Genomic DNA, 26,986 nt, shown 5'->3' on the forward strand with positions numbered 1-26,986 from the left:
GGCAATTCCCTCATAGTGAGGTTACAGGAACCAGGCAGAGGGCCTTATTGGTGGTGGCACCTTCCCTATGGAACGCCCTCCCAACAGATGTCAAGGAGATAAAGAACTACACAACTTTTAGAAGAATCTGAAGGCAGCTTTGTCTAGGGAAGGTTTTAATGGTTAATATTTTACTATGTGGAAGTGGAAACTCAACTTGCAAAGCTGAAATAATGCACCAGGAGGGAAAGTTATCATCAATTCTTAACATTTTATTTCTTTACTGGGTTAAACAAGGAGCAGAGAAAACCCCTGATCCAAAATACAATGGAACTGAAAGCGTTACAGGTACAGAGACTACTGAAAACACAGAGTAGGATAATAGTTTTAATACAACTGAATTATAGCATGGTTTTGTTGTTTGGGTTGGTTTTTTCCCCTTCCCCCCTCCCTCAACTCCCAAACTGTTTTTGGAAAATAAATGTAATAGGAACTAGTGCAAAAAAGTTCTAAAGATGAAGCACAGTGTGTCAAGTGGCGTAAGAAAACCGTCCCACCCCCTTCCAAAGACACAGTCGCTTTATTATGACAGTTGACTCGTCTGCACTTTCACTAGACCCTTATTTGGATTATATTGTGCCCCAATTAATTCCTCTGGGTCTGAGAGCTTTTCTCATTCTTCCACGGTTGCTCCTTGCGAAAATCCAGTACCACTTACCAAATCACATTTTGCCAGCTATGCAGAAAGTCCCAAGAGAGATTTTGCTTAAGGGCTCCTCCACACTTCCACTCAACCCATATTTGGATTGTATTGTGTATCAATTAATTCCTAGTTTCTTGTTCTGTGGCCATGCCTTGCATAAATCCAATCTTACCTCTGAATCAGATCTTTATCAGACATGTAAAAAATCCAGAGATTTTGCTTAACTGAGCAAATAACTTTGAGGGTAAGAGCTGTTTGACAGTGGAACAGACTCCCTCGGGAGGTGGTGGACTCTCCTTCACTGGAGGTTTTTAAGCAGAGATTGAATGGCCATCTGTCAGGGATGCTTAAGTTGTGATTCCTGCATTGCAAGGGATAGGACTAGATGACCCCTGGAATCCCTTCCAACCGTACAATTCTATAATTTTTTTCTATGATCTTTAATTCAGTGGGTAAGATCAGATTTTCACAAGGCACAGTGGTGGATCAACAACAAGAAGTCTCAGAATCATGGGAACGAATAGCAGCACGATATGACTGAAATATGGGGCAAGCAAAAGGGTAGACAAGCCCTCTGTTAAGCAACACTTCCGCACATCTGGTGAGATCCAATTCAGCAGTTAAGATCAGACTTTTTGCAAGGCACGGCAGTGGAAAAAATGAGAAAAGCTCTCGGACCTGGAGGAAATTAATTGGCACATGACACAATCAAAACATGGGGTAAGCAAAAGTGTGGATGAGCCCAGAAAGGAGAAAGTAGGACAGAAACAAGGCAGGGAGAGAGTAGAAAGGAGGTTTTAAAATGTTGACTTCAGCAACATGACTTTAATCTTTTAAACCTCACCACTATGTACTGTAAAAAATGACTTGTTTTCCCCCATGGCAGGCCTGGCCTTGGTGCCTACAAGCACTTGAGAAGGGTTCAGCAGCAACCAGGCCCCGGGTCTCTGAATGACGTTCCCCACAACCTCTCTTAGCTCACCAGATCTCACTCAGTGGAGTGACAAGAAGAGGCAGGCATTGTTTCAATGTGCTGGGGTTCTAGTCCACCACAAAGGCCCTTGAAGTATTTTTAAATGAGATCATTAAAATAAAAATATATAAAACAAGCATTGTAAAGCAACATTTAAAATGAACCCACACAACACATTTTGAATACTAGATCAGAGCACCCCCCCACCCAATTGCCCTTGCCAGTTCCATTGGCTGCCTGGCCACCTCCCACCTCCAGCTTGTTTGGTTTAAGGACTAGAACTTTGAATCATAGAATTGTAGAGCTGGAAGGTGCCCCACGGGTCATCCAGTCCAACCCACTGCAATGCTTCCTGGGGGGTGCTTCTCCAGAAATGTCCTCTTGGACATGGAGGAAAAGTTAGAAGTGCCTTTTTAGGGTGACTAAAAATTGGGGATGGTGGGTGGGTACTGCTGCATTCTTGGACCGGAGAGTATCACGGTAAAGCCATGTCCTTCTCAGAAGGTGTCAGTGTTTGTATTGCCAACCATCAAATGAACAGACACAACTCGGGGCAGAAAATGATAGGGCTCTAAACACATTTTTGCACTGAAAAGGCAGGTTTTAAACAAAAATGCAAACACCATCAGCCAGGAGGTGAGGTGGTGATAACAACAGAATCACAGACCTTGGAATCAGGGCCCTGTGCATCCTGCCTTGTCTCATTCGGGCTGTAGTAAACAGTTCCAAAGAACTGGAAAATAGAGGCAGAAGCATTTTCTGTGCATCACAAATGATGGGAGAAAGTCGGATTTCATAGAATCATAGAGTTGGAAGGTATCCTCCAAGGGCCATCTCATCCAACCCCCTGCAATGCAGGAATCTTAGCTAAAGCCCTGACAGATGACCCATTGCCCCCCAACCTCTCACCTTGATGTGAAAGACAAAAAATACCCAAAATAACTTTAAAAGAAACACAAAACTGTGCATATACAGTGGTACCTCAGTTTATGAACTTAATCTGTTCTGGAAGTCCGTTCTTAAACCAAAACTATTCTTAAACTGAGGTGCGCTTTCCCTAATAAGGCCTCCCGCCACCGGTGCCCTTCCACCGTTTGGATTCTGTTCTTAGACCGAGGTAAAGTTCGCAAACCGGGACACTACTTCCAGTTTTGCGGAGTTTGTAAATCGAATCGTTCTTAAACTGGACTGTTCTTAAACTGAAGTACCGCTGTACATGTTAAAAATTGGGTTTTAACAGGCCACAAACTTAACATGAATCAACAGTGTGATACAGCAGCAAAAACAGCTAATGCAATTCTAGGCTGCATCAACAGAAATCTATGGAGTCCAGAACAAGGGAAAGAATAGCACCATTCTATTCTGCCTTGATCAGACCCCTCCTGGAATCCTGTGTCTGGTTCTGGGCACCCAGGTTTAAGGAATTTGGCAAGCTGGAAGGTTTGCAGAGGAGAGTGACCAAGATGATTAAGGGTCTTGAAACCAAACCTTGTGAGGAACAGCTGAGGGAGTTGGAGAAGCGGAGACTGAGAGGCCACATAAGAGCCCTTCAAATATCTGAAGGGCTGTCACAGGGAAGATGGAGCCAGCTTGTTTTCTGCTGCTCCAGAAGTGAGGATCCAAACCAAAGGATTTAGATTTCAAGAAAGAAGGTTCCAACTAAACATTAGGAAGAACTTTCAATGGGTAAGAAGTGTTGGAAGGTGGTAGATGGACTCTCCTTTCTAAACATGAGATAGATGGCTATCTGTTGGTTATTCTTTATAATGATAATGATGATGATGATACTATGATTACTGGATGAACTTTGGGGGAAATTCTCTTTAGCAGAGCAGGGACAGTTCAAATAACAAGGAGAAACTCCACGTTCAAAAAGGGAATCTGTCTCTTGACCGTTCTGGGCCAAACAAGACCTGACTTTAAAGACTTCATTTAAAAAATGGTTTCTTTAAAAAGCCTGACTAGCAGCAATGGAAAGGGTGTGGGTTTTTTTAAAAAATCAATATCAGGATCACAGAAAGTGGAAAAGCAGGAGTGATTTACTGTATTGGATTCCTGCATTGCAGGGATTTTACTAGAAGACCCTTGGGACCCTTTCCAATTATACCGTTCTATAAATTTAACCCTTTCCCTTCCAAGCTGCAGTTCTGCCAATAAAACTCTTATTTCAAATATGAGGGAACTCCCAGCGATTGCCAAACCAATTCCAAAAATGGAAAAATTGGACCACACCAGCGGGGGTGGGAGGAGGAGCAGGAGTGGACCTGCTATTGGTTGCATGTCCTAGGACATCTCCTGGAGGACAAGGGTGATGCAGGCATGCCCTCAATTTAAGCTCTTTAAGGAGCAAGAGAACCCCACTTGAAAAACCGTATCATAGTAGAGCTGGAAGGAACCCAAGCGCCATCTAGTCCAACCCATTGCAATGCTGAAGAGCCAACCCATCACATAACATGGCTTGACCAAGAGCACTGAAAAGGTTGCTTGGGAATTATTAGTGACTGATGGAGGTTCCTACAGGTGGGGGCAGGGGGCAGCAGGGCAGTGCGCCATCACAATTATAGTTTGGATTGGGCTTAGAGGATGATGGGGGAGGGGAAAAACAACAACGGATCTCTGCCAAGCCGTTTCTTTTGCCCCTAGGGCAAGTTACCCAGTATGGGGAAGAGATCACTGTGGCCCCATAAACGAGACATGTTATGTGTGGTGGCGGCCAGAGAAGTGGCCCTTGGTGGGCCGGGGGGGGGGGTTGCCTTTCCTAAGAAGGCAGTTCTTTCCAAGCCCCACTGTGGGCCTTTCCTCGGCCTCTGAGCCTCTATGAGGCTGAAGGCCGACAGCTTGAGGCCTGCTGCTGACAGAACCATTTTTCCCTGCAGAGACCCAGCCTGAGGTCTGCAGCCGATCAAACCCTTTTCTCCAGAGGCCGTGCCTGAGGCCTCCTGCTGACATAACTCTATTCTCCAGAGGCCCAGCCTAAGGCCTGCTGCTCACTGAGCCATTTCCCCCCCAGAGGCCCAGTCTGACGCCTGCTGTTGAACAATCGCTTGTTCCCACAGCCCCCCAAACGCTTCAGAGACTCACCCACTGCAGGGCGGGCCCTGCGACGACCTGCTCTGGGGGGTGGGAGGGGGCTCTGCGTTGGGGTGGCTTTGTCTGTGTCACCCCCAGTCCTGTGCCGCCGCCCCCGCCACTGTAGGGAGAGCTTCATTGTGCCCACCCAAACCCCTTCTTTCCTCCAGGTGAGAAAAGAGCTGGAGGTTTCCTTTTTCCCTGCCTTGCAGAGGAGGTTCACTCGTCCCTTGCGAGGGTCTCATCCATGGTGGGGTAGGCCCCCAAGCTCAGTCCCCCGCTGCTGTGCACGCTCGAGAAGGACACCATGGTGTGGAGGAGCATCAGGACCAGGACGCAGAACCGGATCTTGCTGTTGCTGAGGCGGGACCCTGCAGACACTGGCAGCAGGGACGGGTGGTGGTGGTGGTACTGGGTGTGGTGATAGTAGAGGTTGTAGTGCTGCTGCTGCCGTTGCTGGTGGTTATGGGGGGTGTTGTGGTGTTGGTCGTGGAATGGCTCTGATTTGGCAGATGCATTGCGATAGCCTTCCAGGTGCCGGTCGCAGGAGTCCCACCGCACATCACAGCACTTGGCTTCCTGGTCAGGCAGCTCCCTCTCCAGCAACCCTGGCAGAATAAGAACAGAAACAAAGGAGGAGAAGGAAGAGGTGGCATCAGAAGTGGCACAGGTCTGCTAAACGCTACCTTCAGGAGAGCTCACTGGTGTACAGGAAACCAGGGTTGCACTATAGGAACCCTCAAATAGGCGGTAAAAAAAGCAAGAAGCAAGCATTTGGACGGAATGGCTTGTGGCTTCCTTTGTCTCTGTACTAATGCACAAGGCATGGGAAATCAACAGGGTGAATTTGAGCCCTTAATCATAGAACTGAAGAGTTGGAAGGGACCCCAATGGTCATCTGCTGCAACCCCCTGTAGTGCTAGGGTTTCAATGGGCCAGCAGTGGAAAAGCTTGAAAAATATGCATTTGGCTGGGTGGTATAAGAACTTAAGGACTTTGGCTTTTGTGGAAAAAAATGACACATAAGCTATGTGTTTCCAGGTTGGGGGATCCAGGAGGCTTCTATGCCACCTGGTGGGACTTTCATTTCCAGTGCTTTGGACACAGATGCTCAACATTTACCATCCATGCCAACTTGGGAAGTAGGAATGTATCAATTTTTATCGGTGTGTCTCACCATTTCTTTCTCTTTTCATTTATTGTTTGCTTGCTTGCTTGCTTTGGATATGATGCAATACCCTGCTACTTCACTTTTGGGTTGGTAATTGTGTTGATATCTTTATTTTTTTTAAAGAAACACTAGGCAGGCTTTGGACGAGTCCAAGGCTAACTCCCTGTGGATAGTATCTTGGACAAGCAGAATATATTTTGTCCAAATATACAAATCCAACGATCCCAATGATCAGGGAATACAAGCTGTTTGACAGTAGGACAGACTCCCTCAGAAGGTGGTGTGCTGTCCTTCAGTGGAAGTTCTTAAGCAGAAGTTGGATGGTGTCTGCCAAGGATTGTCCAGCTGCAACTCCTGCATTACAAGGGGTTGGAATAGATGACTCTTGGGTTCCAACTCTACAATTCTATAATTCTATGACTAATGAAGGTGGTGGGCTCTCCATCAGTAGAGGTTCATAAGCAGAATACACAGCACGGGTCTGTCCTTGTGGCTCGTTGGAAGTTGAAACTGCTTCACATGTATTATTACGTTGTCGTCTTTATGAGGATATACGTTTGACTTTTATTACACCTGTTTTGCATAAGTCCAGGAAAGAATCGGAATACCATAGTTTAAAACTACTGCTAGAGGACAAGAATCCCAAGACTACATTAAATGTAGCTAAATTCTGTGCGTCTGCAATCAATTGCAGGAAGCAAGTGGTATCCCATAATGACCAAACCCCTAAATGTTAATTACAGGGGGCACGCTAACAATTAATTTTAATTTTTATATTTAAATCCTTGTTATATTCATATTGTCCCTTGTATTTCTGATATTTTTTATGGTCTGTGATATTGTGTGTGTTGACACTGGTCTGTGACCGTATTAATAAATTCATTCATTCATTCATTCATTCATAAGCAGAGGTTGGATGGTTGTCTGTCAGGGATTTCTGAGCTGAAATTCCTGCATTGAAGGAGGTTATACTAGATGACACCTGGGGGCACCTCCTCACTCTACAGTTCTCTGATTCTATAACATAGATTCTAAGCCTCACCTGTGCAGATGAAGCCAGGCAACCCTCCATAGATCAGCTCGTCATTGTCGGGCAAGACGAAGGGACATCTTGTTTGCACCTCCAGGCAGTATTGCTTGCATGGGATCCGGTGTTGGCACTGCAGTTGGGTCACATTGAAGTACTCAGAGCACAGCCATGCCTTGTAGACAGCCTGCAGGAAGGGAGGGAGGAGAAGGGGGCATTAGAAAAATGGGATCCACAAGACTGACACAGGTGTGGACGCAACAGGGAGCAGCCTTGCATGCTCTGAAGGTAGGAATAAAGAGAAACACTGTACAGAAAGAATGTAAACCCAGCACCCCTGCAATTGGATTTGGAATAAACGTAAGAGGAGCTCTGCTGCATGAGGCCAATGGCCCAGCTGGTCTAGCATCTTGTTCTCACAGTGTTCAAATGCCCCTAACCATTGAGGAATAAAGGAATGCCTCTGGACCTGGACCTTTGCACGTTCTCAGTCAGGCAGACAAACAGAACAGGTGCTGCAGATCACTGCAGCAGCTCCCTCACCATTCATGTCTCTTGGTCCCACGGACCCTGTGAGACAGCATTCCAGGCACCCCCCTCAAACTCTTCTGCTAAATGCCCTGTTTACAAGTTATGGTCATGAGAGCTTCACCTGCTGGACTTCTTCCTGTAATATTTCAGCCTTCGCTGATTGTGGGGGTCCAGGGTCTAGCAGGTGACGCTGCTGCCTCTTGCTCCTACATTTGAACACTAGGCTGAGCAGTTGAAACCTAACCGGAACGCACTCATTTTTGCCACCAGTTCAAAGCATAAGCACAGAGGTTAGGAATAAGAAATAAAGCTCCACGGTATCTCCTCTTAGTAGTTAGTCGATGTGCACAGGTCCCACAGAGGGTAAATAAAATCTATCTTTTAAACTTTCCTCTGCATGACACAGTTCAAGTTGGCACCAGAGCAGCTCCTTTCTCTCTCAAAATATTGCCCCTGGCTTTACAAATAATGATGCTCTACTACAGTTATTTGCTTCCAAATGCTACCCTCCCCACTGCCGGCAGCCTCTTTCTCTCCCCTCCTTCTCCTTTGTCTAGCTTTGTCTACACTCCTTTCTGCACCATCATCCTGCTTCGTTTCATGTTTGATTTCATTATCTGTCAAAATGGGTGTGGGTGTGTGATAACTCCATTCAGGAGAGAATGGATAACTAAAATCTGGGATGTAGTTATGCATGGTTAAGCTTCCATATATTGTGAGAACCAGAGTTGGTGGACATCAAGATAACATCTTCATCAAGAAATGGAGTCATGTTATAACGGAGTAGCACAGTAATACAGTACAGCTGTGATTCCTGCGTTGCAAGGGAAATTCCTGCGTTGCAAGTTTAGACTAGATGACCCTCACTGTCCTTTTCCAGTTCTATGATCTAAGAACACCAACTCTCCTTGGAGAAATCTCCTCACTGGAGATTTCTAACTAGGGGCTGGATGGCCATCTGTCGGGGATTCCTTAGTTGCAATTTGTGCACTGAAGGGGGCTGGACTATATGGCCCTCAGGGTCTCCTTCCAACCAGGCAACTCTGTGATTCACATTATGTAAACCAGTGAATAAATGCACTAAAGAATAATGCTGACACCACCATCAATAAAGGGCTTCATTTAGCAACGACACCATCAATAAGGAGTGTCAGGCTCCAAATGTTGGTGGTGGTGGGGATATCCTTCTTGCCTCTTTTTCGGTGACGCTAGAGAAGGGGAAGTTTTGAGAGGGGCTGTTTCCTCCCTTCCCGTCCTTTGCTTGTGGCTACCACTCGCTTGCTCACTCCCCCAAACTTGGTTGTGCTGCCCTGACGTGCCCACCCCCACATGCATCCTGCACATTTCTCTGGGAAGCAGATGTGGTTGCCATGGCAGCCATGAGCTGAGTGTTGCGGCTGGACCAGGATTTCCCAGCAGGAGAAGGAAACCGGCGGTTTTCGAAGGGAAATGACGGACAATCCTGCTTCCTATGCAATTCATAGAATTGTAGAGCTGGAAGGGACCCCCAGAAGGGTAATCAGGACCAACCCCTTGAAATGCAGGGATCATCACTAAAGAATCCCTGACAGGTGACCATCCAAACTCTGCTTGAGAACAGTCAATGTAGAGTTGTAAGGAAGGTGCCCCAATAGTCATCCAGTCCAGTAATGCAGGAATCACAACTAAAGCATCCCTGAAAGATGCTATAAAACTCATGGAAATGTGAGCTGTGGACATGCCCCACCCACAGGTTGTGCTGCCTAAGAGAGTGAACTCTTCTCTAGCCTGCTTTAAAGGGCTACCGTGTGTGCCGAGCTTGAACAGATGCTCAAACATCTCATTAGCAGTGCTCATTTCCCTGCATTCATGATTTATGAGACAGACCCAATCCAGATGCTCTGACCGCAATAAAACTGCAATTCCCAATAACTGCTGCCTTTAAAGGATAATTTTCTTTTTCTTTTTTTGTGGGTGGTGGTTGGGGGTTGCTTTGCTTCTCAGAATTATATTGTTGTTTTTATTGTTCCATTTTAATCCGTGTATATTTTATAGTTGCGTTTCTATACTCGGGAGTATTTGAAGAGCAAGCATCGAATAAACTGAAATGCTGCAATGCAAATATGTGCGGAAGAAATGAAGGGGGCGGCTCTGCTTTTCAAGGGAGGAGCAGGCAGCTAGAGCAGCACTGAGGAATCATAAGAGGATTTCCCTAATCCTCTTTTAAAACCATCCTGTAGGAGGGAGTTCCACAGCTTAACTCTGTGCTGCATGAAGGACTTCCTTCTCTCTGAATCACATCCTTGCAAAGGATCAGACAATGGGGGTAGAGAGAGATATGTGGTCCCCACCCATTTTTAGCACACAAGAAAGCTGTGATTACTGCACTGCAGGGCTAGATGACCGTTGGGGTCCCTTCCAACTTTATAAGGCAAACCTCTGCCTCTGGGAAACGGATGAAGCTGTGGGGGAATGCTATGTGCTGCTGTCCTGACACCACAACATGGATACTTGGGATGAACTGCTTCAGGAAGAAGACATTCCCCCAAAACTAAGTCAGTGCCCCCTCCCTGGCATCACCGAGGTGTAGCGGTTAGAGTGTCGGATTAAGGACCAGGGAGAGACTGGGGTTCAAATTTTCTTCCATCCGTAAAGCCCACTGGGAGTGACCTTGGGAGCCAGCCACTGCCTTTTGGCATGACCTACCTAACAGGGTGGTCGGGACGCGGGTGGCGCTGTGGGTTAAACCTCAGCGCCTAGGACTTGCCGATCGCATGGTCGGCGGTTCGAATCCCCGCGGCGGGGTGCGCTCCCGCTGCTCGGTCCCAGCGCCTGCCAACCTAGCAGTTCGAAAGCACCCCCGGGTGCAAGTAGATAAATAGGGACCGCTTTATAGTGGGAAGGTAAACGGCGTTTCCGTGTGCTGCGCTGGCTCGCCAGATGCAGCTTGTCACGCTGGCCACGTGAGGCGGAAGTGTCTGTGGACAGCGCTGGCTCCCGGCCTATAGAGTGAGATGAGTGCACAACCCCAGAGTCTGTCAAGACTGGCCCGTACGGGCAGGGGTACCTTTACCTTTACATAACAGGGTGAGGGATGCGGGTGGCGCTGTGGGTTAAACCACAGAGCCTAGGACTTGCCGATCAGAAGGTCGGCAGTTCGAATCCTTGCGACGGGGTGAGCTCCCATTGCTCGGTCCCTGCTCCTGCCAACCTAGCAGTTGGAAAGCACGTCAAAGTGCAAGTAGATAAATAGCTACCGCTCTGGTGGGAAGGTAAACAGCATTTCTGTGCACTGCTCTGGTTTGCCAGAAGCGGCTTAGCCATGCTGGCCACATGACCCGGAAGCTGTATGCCGACTCCCTCGACCAATAAAGCGAGATGAGCGCCGCAACCCCAGAGTTGTCCTGGACTGGACCTAATGGTCAGGGGTCCCTTTCCCTTTCCCTACCTCACAGGATTGTTGTGGGGATTAAATGAGGCCTAGGACCTGGAGACTAGGGTTTAAATTCCCACTTGGCCACAAAGTTTGCTGGGTGTGACCTTAGGGGCCTGTCGCCGCCTTCTCTCAGCCTAACTCACCTCACTCACCTCACAGTGGTGTTGTTAAGGATTACACAGGAGCCAACCAGATGGAAAACCCACAAGTAGGATCCCAGCACAAGAGCGATTCTTTCTACTTGTGGTTCCCAGCAGCTGGTATTCAGAAGCAATGCTACCTCCAGCTGTGGAAGCAGATCAGAGCCATTGTGGCTAGTAACCATTGAGAGCCCTCTCCACTATGGTGGGCATCAATGCCTTCTGTGGGAATTTCTTTCATCTTTCGCAAATCTTCCCACATTGGGTGTTGATGAGTTTTAATGACGAGCGAGAGAGGAGAGCTTTTTTCAATCCACTTTCTCCATGCCATGCATCATTTTATAAATTTCTATCATGTCATATCGTCCTCACCTTTTCTCCAAATTGTCCCAGATTGCTGCAACCTTTTCTCCTTGGGGAGCCGCTCCAATTGCCTTGACTGCTTTGCTTGCCCTTTTCTGAACCTATCCCAACTCCACAATATCCTTCCTGAGGTGAGGCGGCCAGAACTCTACACAAATGCACTGTAGATTTGCATAATGGAGCATTATGATACCTGCAGTTTTCAATTTTCAGTTCCTTTCCTTATGACCCTTAGCACTGAGCTTGCCTTTTTCACAGCCACCAAATACTAGGCCACCTCATTTGGATGAAGAATTTGCAAGAACTCGTCCCACAAAGATCTTTCAGATACCACCACAAAAATGGGCTACCTAGTCCTTGGTACTTCAAAGTTAATTCAAAGGTTTTGACCTATAAAGCCTTATGTGCCTTAGGATCCCAATACATCCCAATTGGAACCACCCCAGTCCCTACGACCATCATTTGAAGCCCTTTTCTTTGCTCCCCTTCCATGGGAGGTCTGCAGGTTGGCCATGCGTGAATAGGGCCTTTTCAGTAGTGGCTCCCACCTTGTGGAATGCTCTCCCCAATGAGAGCTCTCCTGGCACCATCATTACATAACTTTAAGTGCTAGGCAAAAACATTTCTTTTCTGCCAGGCCTTTTTGGCTTTTAATTAATAATAGAATTGTAGGGTCTGAAGCGTTCCAGGGCTCATCTAATCCAACCCTTGCAATGCAGGAATCTCAGCTAAAACACCCCTAACAAGTGGCCATCCAACCTCTGTTTGGAAACCTGCAATTGAGCCACCCTAGTTAACATCAATAATAATTCTAAGATACTATATCTTTAACTCCCAGGCAAATATAAATAAATAAAATCCTCTTTTGCCAGGTCTTTGGCTTTTAACTATGACCTTTTTTTGCACACATGATAAGTTTTAATCTAGTTTGTGTGTGTGTGTGTGTGTGTGTGTGTGTGTGTGTGTATATATATATACAGTGGTGGGGAGTATTTGATCCCCTGCTAAATTTGCCCATTTGCCCTCTGATGAAGACATGACCAGTCCATAATTTTAATGGTAGGTTTTTTTTGTAGCTGTGAGAGACAGAATAACAACAGGAAAACCCCCAGAAACCCAGAAGACAAAAGTCACAGATTGATGTGCATTATAATGAGTGAAATAAGTATTTGATCCCCTGCTAAATTTGCCCATTTGCCCTCTGATGAAGACATGACCAGTCCATAATTTTAATGGTAGGTTTTTTTTGTAGCTGTGAGAGACAGAATAACAACAGGAAAACCCCCAGAAACCCAGAAGACAAAAGTCACAGATTGATGTGCATTATAATGAGTGAAATAAGTATTTGATCCCCTATCAACCAGCCAGATGCCAGGCTACCTGGTATCTTCACTGTATGTAATGAGCTGAGATTAGAAGTGCCTGCTGTGGAGGTCTTACCTATAATCCCAGCTAGTTATAGTACAGTGGTACCTCTGGTTACGTACTTAATTTGTTCCTGAGGTCCGTTCTTAACCTGAAACTGTTCTTAACCTGAAGCACCACTTTAGCTAATGGGGCCTCCCACTGCTGCTGCGCCGCTGCCACACGATTTCTGTTCTCATCCGGAAGCAAAGTTCTTAACCCGGGGCACTATTTCTAGGTTAGCGGAGTCTGTAACCTGAAGGGTATGTAACCTGAAGCGTATGTAACCCGAGGTGCCACTGTACCTGTACAAAAGACACCTATCGACAGAAGCAATCAACCCAGCAGATTCCAAAGTAGCCACCATGACCAAGACCAAAGAGCTGCCCAAGGATGTAAGGGACAAGATTGTAGACCTGCACAGGGCTGGACTGGGCTACAAGACTATTGCCAAGCAGCTTGGTGAGAAGGTGACAACAGTTGGTGCAATAATTCGCAAATGGAAGAAACACAAAATAACTGTCAAGCTCCCTCGGTCTGGGGCTCCATGCAAGATCTCATCTCGTGGAGTTGCAATGATCATGAGAACAGTGATGAAGCAGGCCCGAACTACACGGGGGGAACTTGTCATTGATCTCTGGGCAGCTGGGACCATAGTCACCATGAAAACAGTTGGTAACACACTAAGCCGTGAAGGACTGAGATCTTGCAGAGCCCGCAAGGTCCCCTTGGTCAAGACAACACATGTACAGGCCTGTCTGTAGTTTGTCAATGCACATCTGAATGACCAAGAGAAGAACTGGGTAAAAGTGTTGTCGTCAGATTAGACCAAAATTGAGCTCTTTGGCATCAATGCAACTCGCCGTGTTTGTAATGGAAGGAATGCTGCCTACGACCCCAAGAACACCATCCCCACTGTCAAACATGGAGGGGGACATATTATGCTTTGGGGGTGTTTTTCTGCTAGGGGGACAGGACACCTTCACTGCATCGAAGGGACGATGGACAGGACCATGTATTGTCAAATCTTGGGGGAGAACCTCCTTCCCTCAGCCAGGGCATTGAAAATGGGTCGAGGATGGGTATTCCAGCATGACAATGACCCAAAACACAAGGCCAAGGCAACAAAGGAGTGGCTCAAAAAGAAGCACATTAAGGTCCTGTAGTGGCCTAGCCAGTCTCCAGACCTTAATCTCATTGAAAATCTGTGGAGGGAGCTGAAGGTTCGAGTAGCTACACATCAGCCTCGAAATCTTACTGACTTGGAGAGGCTCTACAAAGAGTAGTGGGACAAAGTGCCTCCTGGGATGTGTGCAAACCTGGTGGCCACCTACAAGAAACGTCTTACCTCTGTAATTGCCAACAAGGGTTTTGCCACCAAGTACTAAGCCATCTTTTGCAAAGGGATCAAATACTTATTTCACTCATTATAATGCACATCAGCCTCTGACTTTTGTTTTTATGGGTTTCTGGGTGTTTTCCTGTTGTTATTCTGTCTCTCACAGCTCCAATAAACCTACCATTAAAATTATGGACTGGTCATTTCTTCGTCAGAGGCCAAATGGGCAAATTTAGCAGGGGATCAAATACTTCCCCCCCTCACTGTATATGATTGCTTTTATTTGCAGTACAGTGGTACCTTGGGTTAAGTACTTAATTCGTTCCGGAGGTCCGTTCTTAACCTGAAGCACCACTTTAGCTAATGGGGCCTCCTGCTGCTGCCGAGCCGCCGGAACACGATTTCTGTTCTCATCCTGAAGCAAAGTTCTTAACCCGAGGTACTCTTTCTGGGTTAGCAGAGTCTGTAACCTGAAGCGTATGTAACCTGAAGCGTATGTAACCCGAGGTACCACTGTATATATCAGCAATAAGCCGAGATTCATAGACAGCTGATTTTTTTAATAAAAAAAAATGTTTCAATGTATTTATGTTTGTTCATTCCTTTAAAATGTTATATGTCACTTTGAGACTAGTATATTTAATTAATAATGATAGCATTAATAAAGTTGCCACAGGACAGAGCTGTTCACTTGCTGCTGGATTACAACTCCCATGCTCCTCCCTGACCTCTAAACATGCTGACAACTGGGGCTGATGGGAGTTGGAGTCCAGCAGCATCTTGTGACAGGGGCACATATGCCTGCGGGAAACCAGCATGCGGAACATGAGCACAAGAACATAAGAAAAGCCTGCTAGGTCAGGTCAAAGGCCCATCTAGTCCAGAATTCTCATAGTGACCAACTGGATACCCCAAAGGGAGATCTGCAAGGAGGACCTAAGCACAAGAGCAACTCTCCCCTCCAGTGGCTTCCAGCAACTGTTACTCAGAAGTATTGATGCCTCAGATACGAGAGGCAGAGCACAGCCATTCTGGCCAGCAGCCATCAATAAAGGTAAAGGTAAAGGTAAAGGTACCCCTGCCCGTACGGGCCAGTCTTGACAGACTCTAGGGTTGTGCGCTCATCTCACTCTAGAGGCCGGGGGCCAGCGCTGTCCGCAGACACTTCCGCCTCACATGGCCAGCGTGACAAGCTGCATCTGGCAAGCCAGCGCAGCACACGGAAACGCCGTTTACCTTCCCACTATAAAGCGGTCCCTATTTATCTACTTGCACCTGAAGGTGCTTTCGAACTGCTAGGTTGGCAGGTGCTGGGACCGAACGATGGGAGCGCACCCCGCCGCGGGGATTCGAACCGCCGACCTTTCGATCGGCAAGTCCTAGGTGCTGAGGCTTTAACCCGCAGCCATCAATAGCTTTCTCCTTTTCAAAAATTTGTTCAGTCCTCTTTTACAGCCCCTCACCACTGCCTCCTGCCTGAGTCCCATAATGTAACTGGGTGCTATGGAAGACACATGAACTTCTGAGAGTTGGTTTCCAGCAACTGGTATTCAGAAGCATTCCTGTCTCTCACGGTGGAGGCAGAGCATCGCCATCATGGCTAGCAGCCACTGATGGCAAACCTCCCCCAATTCACTGACCCTCTGTTTTCCCTGCTTTATAACACCACATTTTCCTGCTGTGCTTTTACTACAATTCCATGATTCTGCACCTAGATCCGAGCCATGCTACCTCCCCCACAACCTGGACTCATCCCTTAAGCAGGGATACAGGACCAGGGGCCTCACATGGTACTTCAAATGAGTAAGGTAGGCAGGTGTGGGCAAGCAAATGGGGTTATATTAGTCACCCTTGAGCTCAAAACAGGGTCTGCTAGCCATCCCTGAAGCAAAACAAGTAACTTACTCCCAGAGAGCCAGTGTGGTATAATGGGTAGAAGGTTGGACTACGGACCTGTGAGAGCTCAGGGTTCAAACCCCCTCTCAGACTCCAGGAAACTCACAGGGGGTGGGGAACACAGTATCTGCCTGTCAGCCTAACCTACCTCTCAGAGTTGTTGTGGGGATCAATGAGGATGAGGACCTGAGGGACCAGGGTTCAAATCGCTGCTCAATCCTATAGCTCACTGGGTGCAACCTTGGGGTCCAGACACTGTCTTCTCTGAAGCTAACCTACCTTGCAGGGTTGTTGTAGGGATTACATGAGGAGGGGCTGGCCCCTAAAGTGGAAATAAGTGCAATGAATAGATGTAATGAAATAAGAGAAAGCCCAGATTCCTTCCATGGGAGAGGAAGGAGCTCCTGGTGTGACCCCCCATTCTACAAATTCTCACAACTGAGAGCAAGTGTGGTGTATAATATAATAATAATAATAATAATAATAATAATAATAATAATAATAATAATAATAATTTATTATTTATACCCCACCCATCTGGCTGGGTTTTCCCAGCCACTCTGGGTGACTTCCAACAAAATATTAAAATACAATAGTCTGTTAAACATTAAAAGCTTCTGCTCGGGGGTTGCATAATGGTGTAGAGGTTAAAGGGCTGAATTATGAGCTGGGTGATACCAGGGTTCAAATCCCCACTTGGCCATGAATCTCATTGGGTGTGACCTTGGGAGCCAGTCTTTGCCTCTCAGCCTACTTTGCAGGGTTCTTGTGAGGATAAAACAGGGAGAAATATGGTATGTGCGCCACACTGAGCTCCTTAGAGAAAACAGGGCAGTCTATAAATGTAATTAACAACAACAACAGAAGCAACGATGACGACGACAACCCTACCTTGCAGTCTCTCAGGCAGGAGCGCACGGAATAGTCCTCGGCCTGCAGGTACTTCTCCAGCAGCTCCTCGAACTCCTCGTACTTTTCCTGAGCGTGTTGGTCCAGCCTCTGGTAGGCCTCGAGACAGCTGCTGCAGGCCTCCCCGCGCTGCGCCCCGCCTGCCGCCGCTGCCACGTCGGCCAACAGGCTCCGGAGGCTGCAGTCCAGGCTCTCCGCGGCGGCCATGCCCAGCAGCAGGTCCCAGACGGTGTAGGCTTGGCAGAAAGGGAGCCGCAAGCCGCGGAAGTGCCGCTCCAGGAAGGCTAGCTGCGGCGGGGACGCCTCAGCAGGCGCGGCGGCCGAGAAGGCGGACCCGGGAGGCCCTTGCAAGAGGCGGCGGTGGCTGCAGGCAGAGCTTAAGTCCAGGCAGGGCTGCGCCGTCGGGGCCGCGCCGTCGGGGCTGCTCGCCGCCGCGGCTTCTGGTCTGGGAGGCGCGGCCGGTTGGCCACAAGCTGAGCTCAAGTCCTGGTTGGGGCAGAGCCGCGCCTCCGCTGTCGGGGCTGCGCCTCCACCGCTCCTCACCGCGGCCTCCGGTTGGGCGACGCTCCTATCCTGGGCTCTGAGCTGGGCCCCGGCGGCGGCGCAAAGCCAGAGGCGGTCGGAGAGAAGGACGGTGAAGAAGAGGAGAGAGGCCAGCGACAGGCGCCATTTCTGGGCCCGCTCCGAGTCGGCGCACGGTTTCTCGGGGGGGTTCGGCGGGGTTCGGATGCAACGGCGGCGGTTCTGGGAGGCGGCGCCGCCGGTCATATTTTTGGAGGGGGCGGCGGCGGGGGGGCTCCGGCTCCTCTTCCTTCTCGGGGCTCCTCTCCGCACCCCCTCCCCGGTAATGTCACCGGCCTCCTCCTCCTCCTCCTCCGCGGCATGGTGGCTCGGCGACGACGGGCGGCGGCGGCAGAAGCATCCCCGGCCACGAGGCGACGCGCGGCAGCGGCGCCCCCCGTCCGCCGCCGCGCCCTCCGCCGCCGATCCCCGCCCCGAGGGCGCCCCCAGCCTCTTCCTGCCGCTGCCGCCGCGGGGCTGCTGCTGCTGCTAAGGGCTCCCGCCGGGCAGGGCATGGTGCTGCGTCGCCGCCGACGGGAGGCCCCTCACCATGGCCGGCCCCGGCGCGTCGGCATCCCCCGGCTCCGGCTCCGTCCGTCCGTCACCGCTCGGCCCTCCTCCTTCTCCCCCTCCCCCCCATCCCCGCTCAGCTCCGACGGGGCCTGGCCGGCCGGCTCGCTCCCGATCGCTCGCCGCGCGCCCGCTCCGCCTTCACCCGCTTCTCCTCCGGACAGCCGCGTCGCGGAGCAGGAGCCTGGCGCCGGGGGGAACTCCGCCTGCCCATCGCTCGCCTTCAAGCCGTCGCCATCTTCCGTGAACACCTTGAGGAATGGGGTGGGGAGTGGGCTGCTGCTGCTGCTGCGCGAGGGCGCGTGCGCGCTGCTTGCTACCGGCCCCAACACCCCTCGAGCCGGCGGCGCGCTTCCTCCTTCCCTTGGCCGGACAGCTAGTGGGGCAGCGGGCTGAGACTCCTTCTGGGGTCCCCCTCCAATCTGGCTCCCCTCAAGAAAACCCCCTCCGTTACCCCTTCCAGGCACCCTCTCCGGGCAACTTTTTCCCCGGGAGGGACGGAGAAAGGGCCTCGGGCTTCCGTCGACTGTTCCCGAGCATCTCCATTGTCGCGACAGCCTCTCTCCGCTGGCGCTGTGGTTCTGAAAGGACAGCTCCGGCCAGCCTTCGGCCAAGAAGCACGCGCCGCCGCCGCCGCCGCTCCTATATTGCCTGGACGCCCACTCTCTCGACTGTGGAAGGGACTCCCTGGGAAGGTGGCGAGCTCTCCTTTGTTGGAGGTTTTAAAGCAGAGTTTGGACGGTTACCCTCCAGGGATTCCTTAACTGTGATTCCTGCATGGCATGGGGTTGGATGAGATGAACCTTGGGGTGCCTTCCAACTCTAGTATTCTATGAAGCACCTCCACACCCCTCAAAGGCATCCTCCTTACAAAGGAGGGGGCTTCCAGTTCGTCTGCCTCCCAGAACCTGTAGAGGCCCATTTCCCCTGCCAGCTGCTTGAGGGGGGGGAATCATGACAATTGTGGGTCCCCCTGTGTTTGGTCTCTATCACATCCTGTTCCTCCCCCATCTGAGAGTCTGAAGCAGCTGAGACAGTCACTCCTGCTTGTTTGAACTTTGCACTCTGATGGGGGATAATAGTAGTTATTATTTTTCATTTATGACAGTAGAACAAGGCCTTTTCAGTAGTGGCTCCCCATCTGTGGAAGGTTCTTCCCTGGGAGGCTCGCCTGGCACCATCATTACTTATCTTTAAGTGCCAAGCAAAACAAAAACTGTTCCTTTTTCTCCATGCCATTGATTCTTAGCTTTCTGTGGCCTTTTGCTCATGTGTGGGATGTTTTAATGCAGTTTTTTAAAAAGATTTTTTTTTTATTTTTAATGTAGATTTTAATCAATGCACATGCTCCTTTTGTAACAATTATTTAATAATAATAATTTGTATTATAATTAATAGTAAAGAGAATTTAAATGTAATAATAATGACATACCCCACATTCCCCCCCCCCAAGGATCTCAAGCTGGCATAATGGTTCTTCCCTTCTTTTAAACCTCACATCAATTATGTAAGGTAGGACAGGCTAAGACGTGGTGGCTGATTGTGCCCATGTTCCCAGGATGTTGAATGTATGAAACACATTTTATTATACTGTAGTCTGTATAACCATGTTAGACAGCTTCTAATCAAACCAATATTAACAGAACAACCTGGATTTGCTGACTCCTTTTATGTTAAAGTTCTCTTTGAGGATAAGACTGATTATATTACACTGGCTGTAGCACAATTTCTCTCAGAGGCAGGAAGAATCAGAAATCATTATCTATGGGCTAAAGCTCCTCTGTTGGATAGCAAAGCCACTCTTACGGCTTAATAACTGTTGATATATGCCATTTGTTTTACTGTGCATTTTGGGTCTATGGACCACAATAAAGCTGTTTGTGTGGAAACCAAGCCAGATGAGGAATGGTTAAGGGAGTTGGGGATGTTTAACCCGGAGAAGATTCAATGATTCCATAACCCTGTGAGGTGGGTCAGAGTGAGTGACTGGCCCAAGGTCACACCAAGTGACCTTCATGGTTGAGTGCAGATTCAAATCCTGGGCTTTCTCAGGTTCTAGCTAACCACTATGTCACCACTGGCTTTTTGGTTTGTCTAGACTTCTCCTTCTCCTCCTTCTCCTTCTCCTAGTCCACTTTTTCCCCAGACTGGGACTCAAGGTTGTTTATGATTAAAACAGTGTGGTTGAAATACAAATAGTCATAACAGCACTATTCAAAACCTCTTTTCCTTAAAAAAACCTCCCCAATAATGATCAGTTCCCCCAAAGCTTTGGCATTTTTCATACCAATACTTTCTTCAAAATGCGCAACAAACTCAAAATAATCACTTTGACATTTTTAAAATACATTAAGCAGTTCTAAAACACCAAAATGGCATGATTTTTTTCTTAACCTAAGTTCCCATCAACAGCAATTGCAGCACAGCATTAAAACAGCTTCATCCTGCAGAAGGCCATTCAAGGTGGGGAGCAGCAGGTGAGACATAGGAGGGGGCCTCAGAGCCCAGATAAATCTCCCCCTGCTTGGTCTTGAACTGGTCTTTGACCATAATAATAAATTATTACTACTACTACTACTACTCCCCCTGCTTGGTGTTTTTCTGGGGACCTCTGCCCATGCAAGAGTGCCTCTGGGCATGACTTAGTGGGCTGGTCACTGCCTCTCAGCCTAACCTCCCTTGCAGGGTTATTGTGGAGGTTAAATGAGCAGAAAAGCCATGTATGCCACCTTGAGCTCTTACAAGAAAAAGATGGGATAGAAATGCAATTCATAAATACATTGCAATGGGATTACAGGGTTGATTACCTATTGGAAGCCTTTTTTGGTATGCAGAGTGAGCAGCTTGTGAACTAGTGAATCTTTGTTAGAAAGTCGGCTTGGCTTGCTGCAAATACACGCCTGTTTGTAAGCAAATGATAAAGTTATTTATTGTAGGAAACACATAGTAGGTTGGATGGAAAAGTTGCTGCATTGCACGGGGTTGGACTAGATAACCCTTTGACTTCCTTCCAACTCTGCAATCCAATAATTCTATGAACAGGTTTCCAATTCCAGTATAATTAACTAATCTAGAGAAGAACATGGCTGGTATGCTTGCTCCTTTGGTCTCTTAGAGGGTAGTTTATTTTATTTGTAGAAATATTTGTATACTGCTGTACAGTGGTACCTCGGGTTACATACATTTCAGGTTACATACACTTCAGGTTACAGACTCCGCTAACCCTGAAATAGTGCTTCAGGTTAAGAACTTTCCTTCAGGATGAGAACAGAAATCGTGCTCCGGCGGCAGCAGGAGGCCCCATTAGCTAAAGTGGTGCTTCAGGTTAAGAACAGTTTCAGGTTAAGAACGGACCTCCGGAACAAATTAAGTACGTAACCAGAGGTACCACTGTACTGAAACGAGACCTCTACAGCTTGCACTTCTAATCTCAGCTCATTACATACAGTGAAGATACCAGGTAGCCTGACATCTGGCTGGTTGATAGGGGATCAAATACTTATTTCACTCATTATAATGCACATCAATCTGTGACTTTTGTCTTCTGGGTTTCTGGGGGTTTTCCTGTTGTTATTCTGTCTCTCACAGCTACAATAAACCTACCATTAAAATTATGGACTGGTCATTTCTTCATCAGAGGGCAAACGGGCAAATTTAGCAGGGAATCAAATACTTTCTCTCCCCCCCCCCCCACTGTATATATATACACACAAACTAGATTAAAACTTATCATGTGCGCAAAAAAAAGGTCATAGTTAAAAGCTAAAGACCTGGCAAAAGAGGATTTTATTTATTTATATTTGCCTGGGAGTTAAAGATATAGTACCATAGAATTATCATTGATGTTAGCTAAGGTGGCTCAATTGCAGGTTTCCAAACAGAGGTTGGATGGCCACTTGTTAGGGGTGTTTTAGCTGAGATTCCTGCATTGCAAGGGTTGGATTAGATGAGCCCTGGAACGCTTCAAACCCTACAATTCTATTATTAATTAAAAGCCAAAAAGGCCTGGCAGAAAAGAAATGTTTTTGCCTAGCACTTAAAGTTATGTAATGATGGTGCCAGGAGAGCTCTCATTGGGGAGAGCATTCCACAAGGTGGGAGCCACTACTGAAAAGGCCCTATTCACGCATGGCCAACCTGCAGACTTCCCATGAAAGGGGAGCACAGAAAAGGGCTTCAAATGATGGTCGTAGGGACTGGGGTGGTTCCAATTGGGATGTATTGGGATCCTAAGGCACATAAGGCTTTATAGGTCAAAACCTTTGAATTAACTTTGAAGTACCAAGGACTAGGTAGCCCATTTTTGTGGTGGTATCTGAAAGATCTTTGTGGGACGAGTTCTTGCAAATTCTTCATCCAAATGAGGTGGCTGTGAAAAAGGCAAGCTCAGTGCTAAGGGTCATAAGGAAAGGAACTGAAAATTGAAAACTGCAGGTATCATAATCCCCCATTATGCAAATCTACAGTGCATTTGTGTGGAGTTCTGGCCGCCTCACCTCAGGAAGGATATTGTGGAGTAGGGATAGGTTCAGAAAAGGGCAAGCAAAGCAGTCAAGGCAATTGGAGCGGCTCCCCAAGGAGAAAAGGTTGCAGCAATTTGGGACAATTTGGAGAAAAGGTGAGGACAATATGACATGATGGAAATTTATAAAATGATGCATGGCATGGAGAAAGTGGATTGAAAAAAGCTCTCCTCTCTCGCTCATCATTAAAACTCATCAGCACGCAATGTGGGAAGATTTGCGAAAGATGAAAGAAATTCCCACAGAAGGCATTGATGCCCACCATAATGGAGAGGGCTCTCAATGGTTACCAGCCACAATGGCTCTGATCTGCTTCCACAGCTGGAGGTACCAATGCTTCTGAATACCAGCTGCTGGGAACCACAAGTGGAAAGAATCACTCTTGTGCTGGGATCCTACTTGTGGGTTTCCCATCTGGTTGGCTCCTGTGTAAGCAGGATGTTGGACTAGATGGGGCATTGGCTCTTCTTATGTTCTTATGAGTGGCAACCTTAGCCTCATTTTCCTTTTGAAGGGACAGGAGTCCCACCACTCTCCTTGGCTTCCAGCCTCCAGAAGTGCAGAATCTTACCATGATTTAGCTTATTTACTCACAGCATTTACACCCCAGCTTTCCTCCAAAGAGCTAGAGGTGGTGCTTTAATTGTTCTCCCCCTCCTCATTTAATCCTTAACAACACCACTGTGAGGTGAGTGAGGTGAGTTAGGCTGGTGGAAGGTGGCGACAGGCCCCTAAGGTCACACCCAGCAAACTTCGTGGGAATTTGAACCCTGGTCTCCAGGTCCTAGGACTCATTTAATCCCCACAACAACCCTGTTAGGTAGGGAAAGGGAAAGGGAGCCCTGACCATTAGGTCCAGTCGAGTACGACTCTGGGGTTGCGGCACTCATCTTGCTTTATTGGCTGAGGGAGCCAGCATACAGCTTCCGGGTCAGGTGGCCAGCATGACTAAGCTGCTTCTGGCGAACCAGAGCAGCACACAGAAACGCTGTTTACCTTCCCGCCGGAGCAGTACCTACTTATCTACTTGCACTTTGATGTGCTTTCGAACTGCTAGTTTGGCAGGAGCAGGGACCGAGCAACGGGAGCTCACCCCGTTGCAGGGATTCGAACCGCCAACCTTCTGATCGGCAAGTCCTAGGCTCTGTGGTTTAACCCACTGTGCCACCCGCGTCCCTCACCCTGTTAGGTAGGCCATGCCAAAAGGCAGTGGCTGGCTCCCAAGGTCACTCCCAGTGGGCTTTATGGCTGGAAGAAAATTTGAACCCCAGTCTCTCCCTGGTCCTTAGTCTGACACTCTAACCACTACACCTCGCTGATGCCAGGGAGGGGGCACTGACTTAATTTTGGGGGAATGTCTTCTTCCTGAACCATTTCATCCCAAGTGTCCATGTTGTGCTGTCAGGACAGCAGCGCATAGCATTCCCCCACAGCTTCATCCGTTTCCCAGAGGCAGAGGTTTACCTTATAAAGTTGGAAGGGACCCCAACGAATTAAGTACTTAACCCAAGGTACCACTGTATCATAAAAACTCCTGCCAAGCTAGCAGTTCGAAAGTATGTCAAAGTGCAAATAGATAAATAGGTACCGCTCTGGTAGGAAGGTTTCCATGCGCTGCACTGGTTCGCCAGAAGCGGCTTAGTCATGCTGGCCACATGACCCAGAAACTGTACACCGGCTCCCTTGGCCAGTAAAGCGAGATGAGCACTGCAACCCCAGAGTTGTCCGTGACTGGACCTAATGGTCAGGGGTCCCTTTACCTTTATATCATTGAAGAGGGCAGGGGGCAGAAAGGGGCCATCTGTCAGTGATTCCTGCATTGCAGGGGCAGTATATCCTGCTTCATCACCTGAGCCAAAATGGGAAGTTGCCTGCTCTCCCCGCCCCTCCCCCCCCCCCCCCGTGCCGAAGCATGAAGCTCTGCCACTGCCTAGGCTACTCCACTTGTGAGGCCCCTCCCAATCCCTCACCCTCACAACTAGAAGAAAATGGAAGAGTGTTAGAAACAAAATTGAGTGAAGCCAAGGATGATGACGGGTATTTAAAATTCTGCAATTCACAATTTCTCCTCTAAAGGACATAAGATATTATTGTTAAATACCATGGTGATTACAGTGGTACCTCTGGATGCGAACAGGATCCGTTCCGGAGCCCCGTTCACATCCTAAAGCGAACGTAACACACAACTGCATGTCTGCGCAGGTCACGTTTTGCTGCTTCTGCACATGAGCGTGACGTCATTTTGAGCGTCTGCACATGCGCGAGTGGTGAAACCCGGAAGTAACGTGCTCTGTTACTTCCGGGTCGCCACGGAGCACAACCCGAAAGTGCTTAACTTGAAGCGTATTCATCCCAAGGTATGACTGTAAAAAAATGCATAAATGTTAAAATTAACACTGAAAAACTTTTGCAGTAACTGAACTTTGTAAACTTTTTGTGGAATAAGCATTAATTTTTAGGAAAACGAAAATCACCCTGTTAACGTGGGTGATCTGACATTAAGTAAAAGTGAAACAAAAGAAGTGCCATGGTCAGATCACTTACTGGTTCAACTGGACTTCTCCGCTACCCTTCCTCTCTGCAGGGACGTGGGACCAATTCTGATGGTCTGCCCCCGCCACTTAATGGATCCAAATGGTTTCCAGAGAGTGGTAGGGGATGCTTTATCCCATGTTGATGGCCTTTCAGCTGATTCCCTGGTGGCCTGCTGGAATGCGGAGCTAACCAAGGCTATCGACTCTGGTTCCAAAGCACCCTCTCCAATTGCATGGAGCCCAGACAGCCCTGTGGTTTTCCATGGATCTGAGGGCGAGGAAACAATCGCTGAGACAGCTAGAGTGCCGGTGGCGAAAAACTCATTTTGAATCAGACCAGACACAGGTTAGAGCTCAACATCGAGCCCACCAAGTGGCAATAGTGACAGTGAAGAGGATTTTCTTCACTGCCTCTATTGCATCTGCAGAAAATAGTATTAGGAGACTCTTTCAGGTGGTTCATAATTTAATGGAACCACCTTTGCCATTGGGGCCTGGTAAAGACCCCAAGATTTCCTGCAATGATTTTGCAAAGTTTTTTGCAGATAAAGTCGCTCAGATTCAGAAAGAGGTAAACTCCACCATAGGAGCAGGGCTACAGCCCTGTCTGGTTGAGTTGCATGGAATTAATTCCAATCTGTTACCTCCAAGGATGTGGACAGGCTGCCTGGATGAGTGAAACCAACCATCTCCTTGATCCTTGCCCATTCTGGCTAATAAAAGCAAGCCGGGAAGGGCTGGGTGATGGGCTCTGCGAGGTGGTAAATGCTTCCCTCTGTGAGGGAGCCTTCCCAGACCCGCTGAAAGAGGCTGTCATTAAACTGCTTCTTAAAAATATATATAAAAAATTAGACCCAGCCAATATGGCCAACTATTCCCAGGTCTCAAATCTTCCATTCTAGGGCAAGGTGATTGAACGGGTGGTAGCTGAACAACTCCAGGCATGCCTGGAGGATTCGGACCATTTGGATCCCTTCCACTTAGGATTCAGGTCTCATCATGGGACTGAAACTGCCTTGATCACACTGGTCAATGTTCTCCAATGGGCTAGAGACAAAGGTGAAAGCTGTTTCCTAGTTCTGCTGGATTGCTCAGTAGCCTTTGATACCATTTACCATGACATCCTGCTGGACTGTCTAGAGGGGCTGGGAGCTGGGGGCACTGTTATACAGTGGTTCCGCTCCTTCCTCCTGGGCCGTGTTCAGAAAGTGGTGATGGGGGATGAGTGTTCAGACCCCTAGGCTCTCACTTGTGGGGTGCCTCTGGGTTCTGTCCTCTCCCCCATGCTTTTTAACATGTACATGAATCTGCTGGGAGAGATCATCAGGGGGTTTGAGCTGGGTGTTCATCAGTATGCGGATGATACCCAGCTCTACCTCTCTTTCAAATCAGAACCAGTGAAGGCGGTGAAGGTCCTGTGTGAGTGCCTGGAGGCGGTTGGAGGATGGATGGCGACTAACAGATTGAGGTTGAATCCTGACAAGACAGAAGTACTCTTTTGGGGGGACTGGGGGTGGGCAGGCGTGGGGGACTCCCTGGTCCTGAATGGGGCAACTGTGCCCCTGAAGGAGCAGGTGCGCAGCCTGGAAATCATTTTGGACTCACAGCTGTCCATGGAGGCGCAGGTCAATTCTGTGTCCAGGGCAGCTGTCTACCAGCTCCATCTGGTATGCAGGCTGAGACCCTACCTGTCCACAGACCGTCTTGCCAGAGTGGTGTATGCTCTAGTTATCTCTCGCTTGGACTACTGCAACATGCTCTACATGGGGCTACCTTTGAAGGTGACCCAGAAACTACTACTAATCCAGACTGCAGCAGCTAGACTGGTGACTGGGAGTGGCCGCTGAAAGACCTACATTGGCTCCCAGTATGTTTCTGA

The 26,986-nt window shown here is 48.4% G+C and overlaps 1 protein-coding gene across 1 annotated transcript; it reads right to left on the reverse strand.

Moving 5' to 3' along the window:
- Positions 1-230: 230 nt before the first annotated feature.
- On the reverse strand, positions 231-18,694 carry NALF2 (NALCN channel auxiliary factor 2). The gene is made up of 3 exons (XM_028715319.2): positions 16,902-18,694; positions 6,938-7,109; positions 231-5,332 (listed from the first exon to the last, which is right to left on the reverse strand). Exons 1-3 carry the CDS (start codon positions 17,685-17,687, stop codon positions 4,944-4,946), a joined length of 1,347 nt encoding a protein of 448 aa, XP_028571152.1. The 5' UTR covers positions 17,688-18,694; the 3' UTR covers positions 231-4,943.
- Positions 18,695-26,986: the final 8,292 nt, after the last annotated feature.

Source organism: Podarcis muralis, chromosome Z, assembly GCF_964188315.1.
Source record: "Podarcis muralis chromosome Z, rPodMur119.hap1.1, whole genome shotgun sequence".
In the NCBI taxonomy this organism is placed as follows: domain Eukaryota; kingdom Metazoa; phylum Chordata; class Lepidosauria; order Squamata; family Lacertidae; genus Podarcis; species Podarcis muralis.

Coding starts and splice junctions, on each gene's coding strand:
- NALF2 (XM_028715319.2), bottom strand. CDS start 17,687: ATGACCGGCGGCGCCGCCTCCCAGAACCGCCGCCGTTGCATCCGAACC. Junction 7,110..16,901: donor CCTGCCTGAGAGACTGCAAG/GTAGGGTTGTCG, acceptor CCCTTCCTGCAG/GCTGTCTACAAGGCATGGCT. Junction 5,333..6,937: donor GCCTGGCTTCATCTGCACAG/GTGAGGCTTAGA, acceptor TTATTCTGCCAG/GGTTGCTGGAGAGGGAGCTG.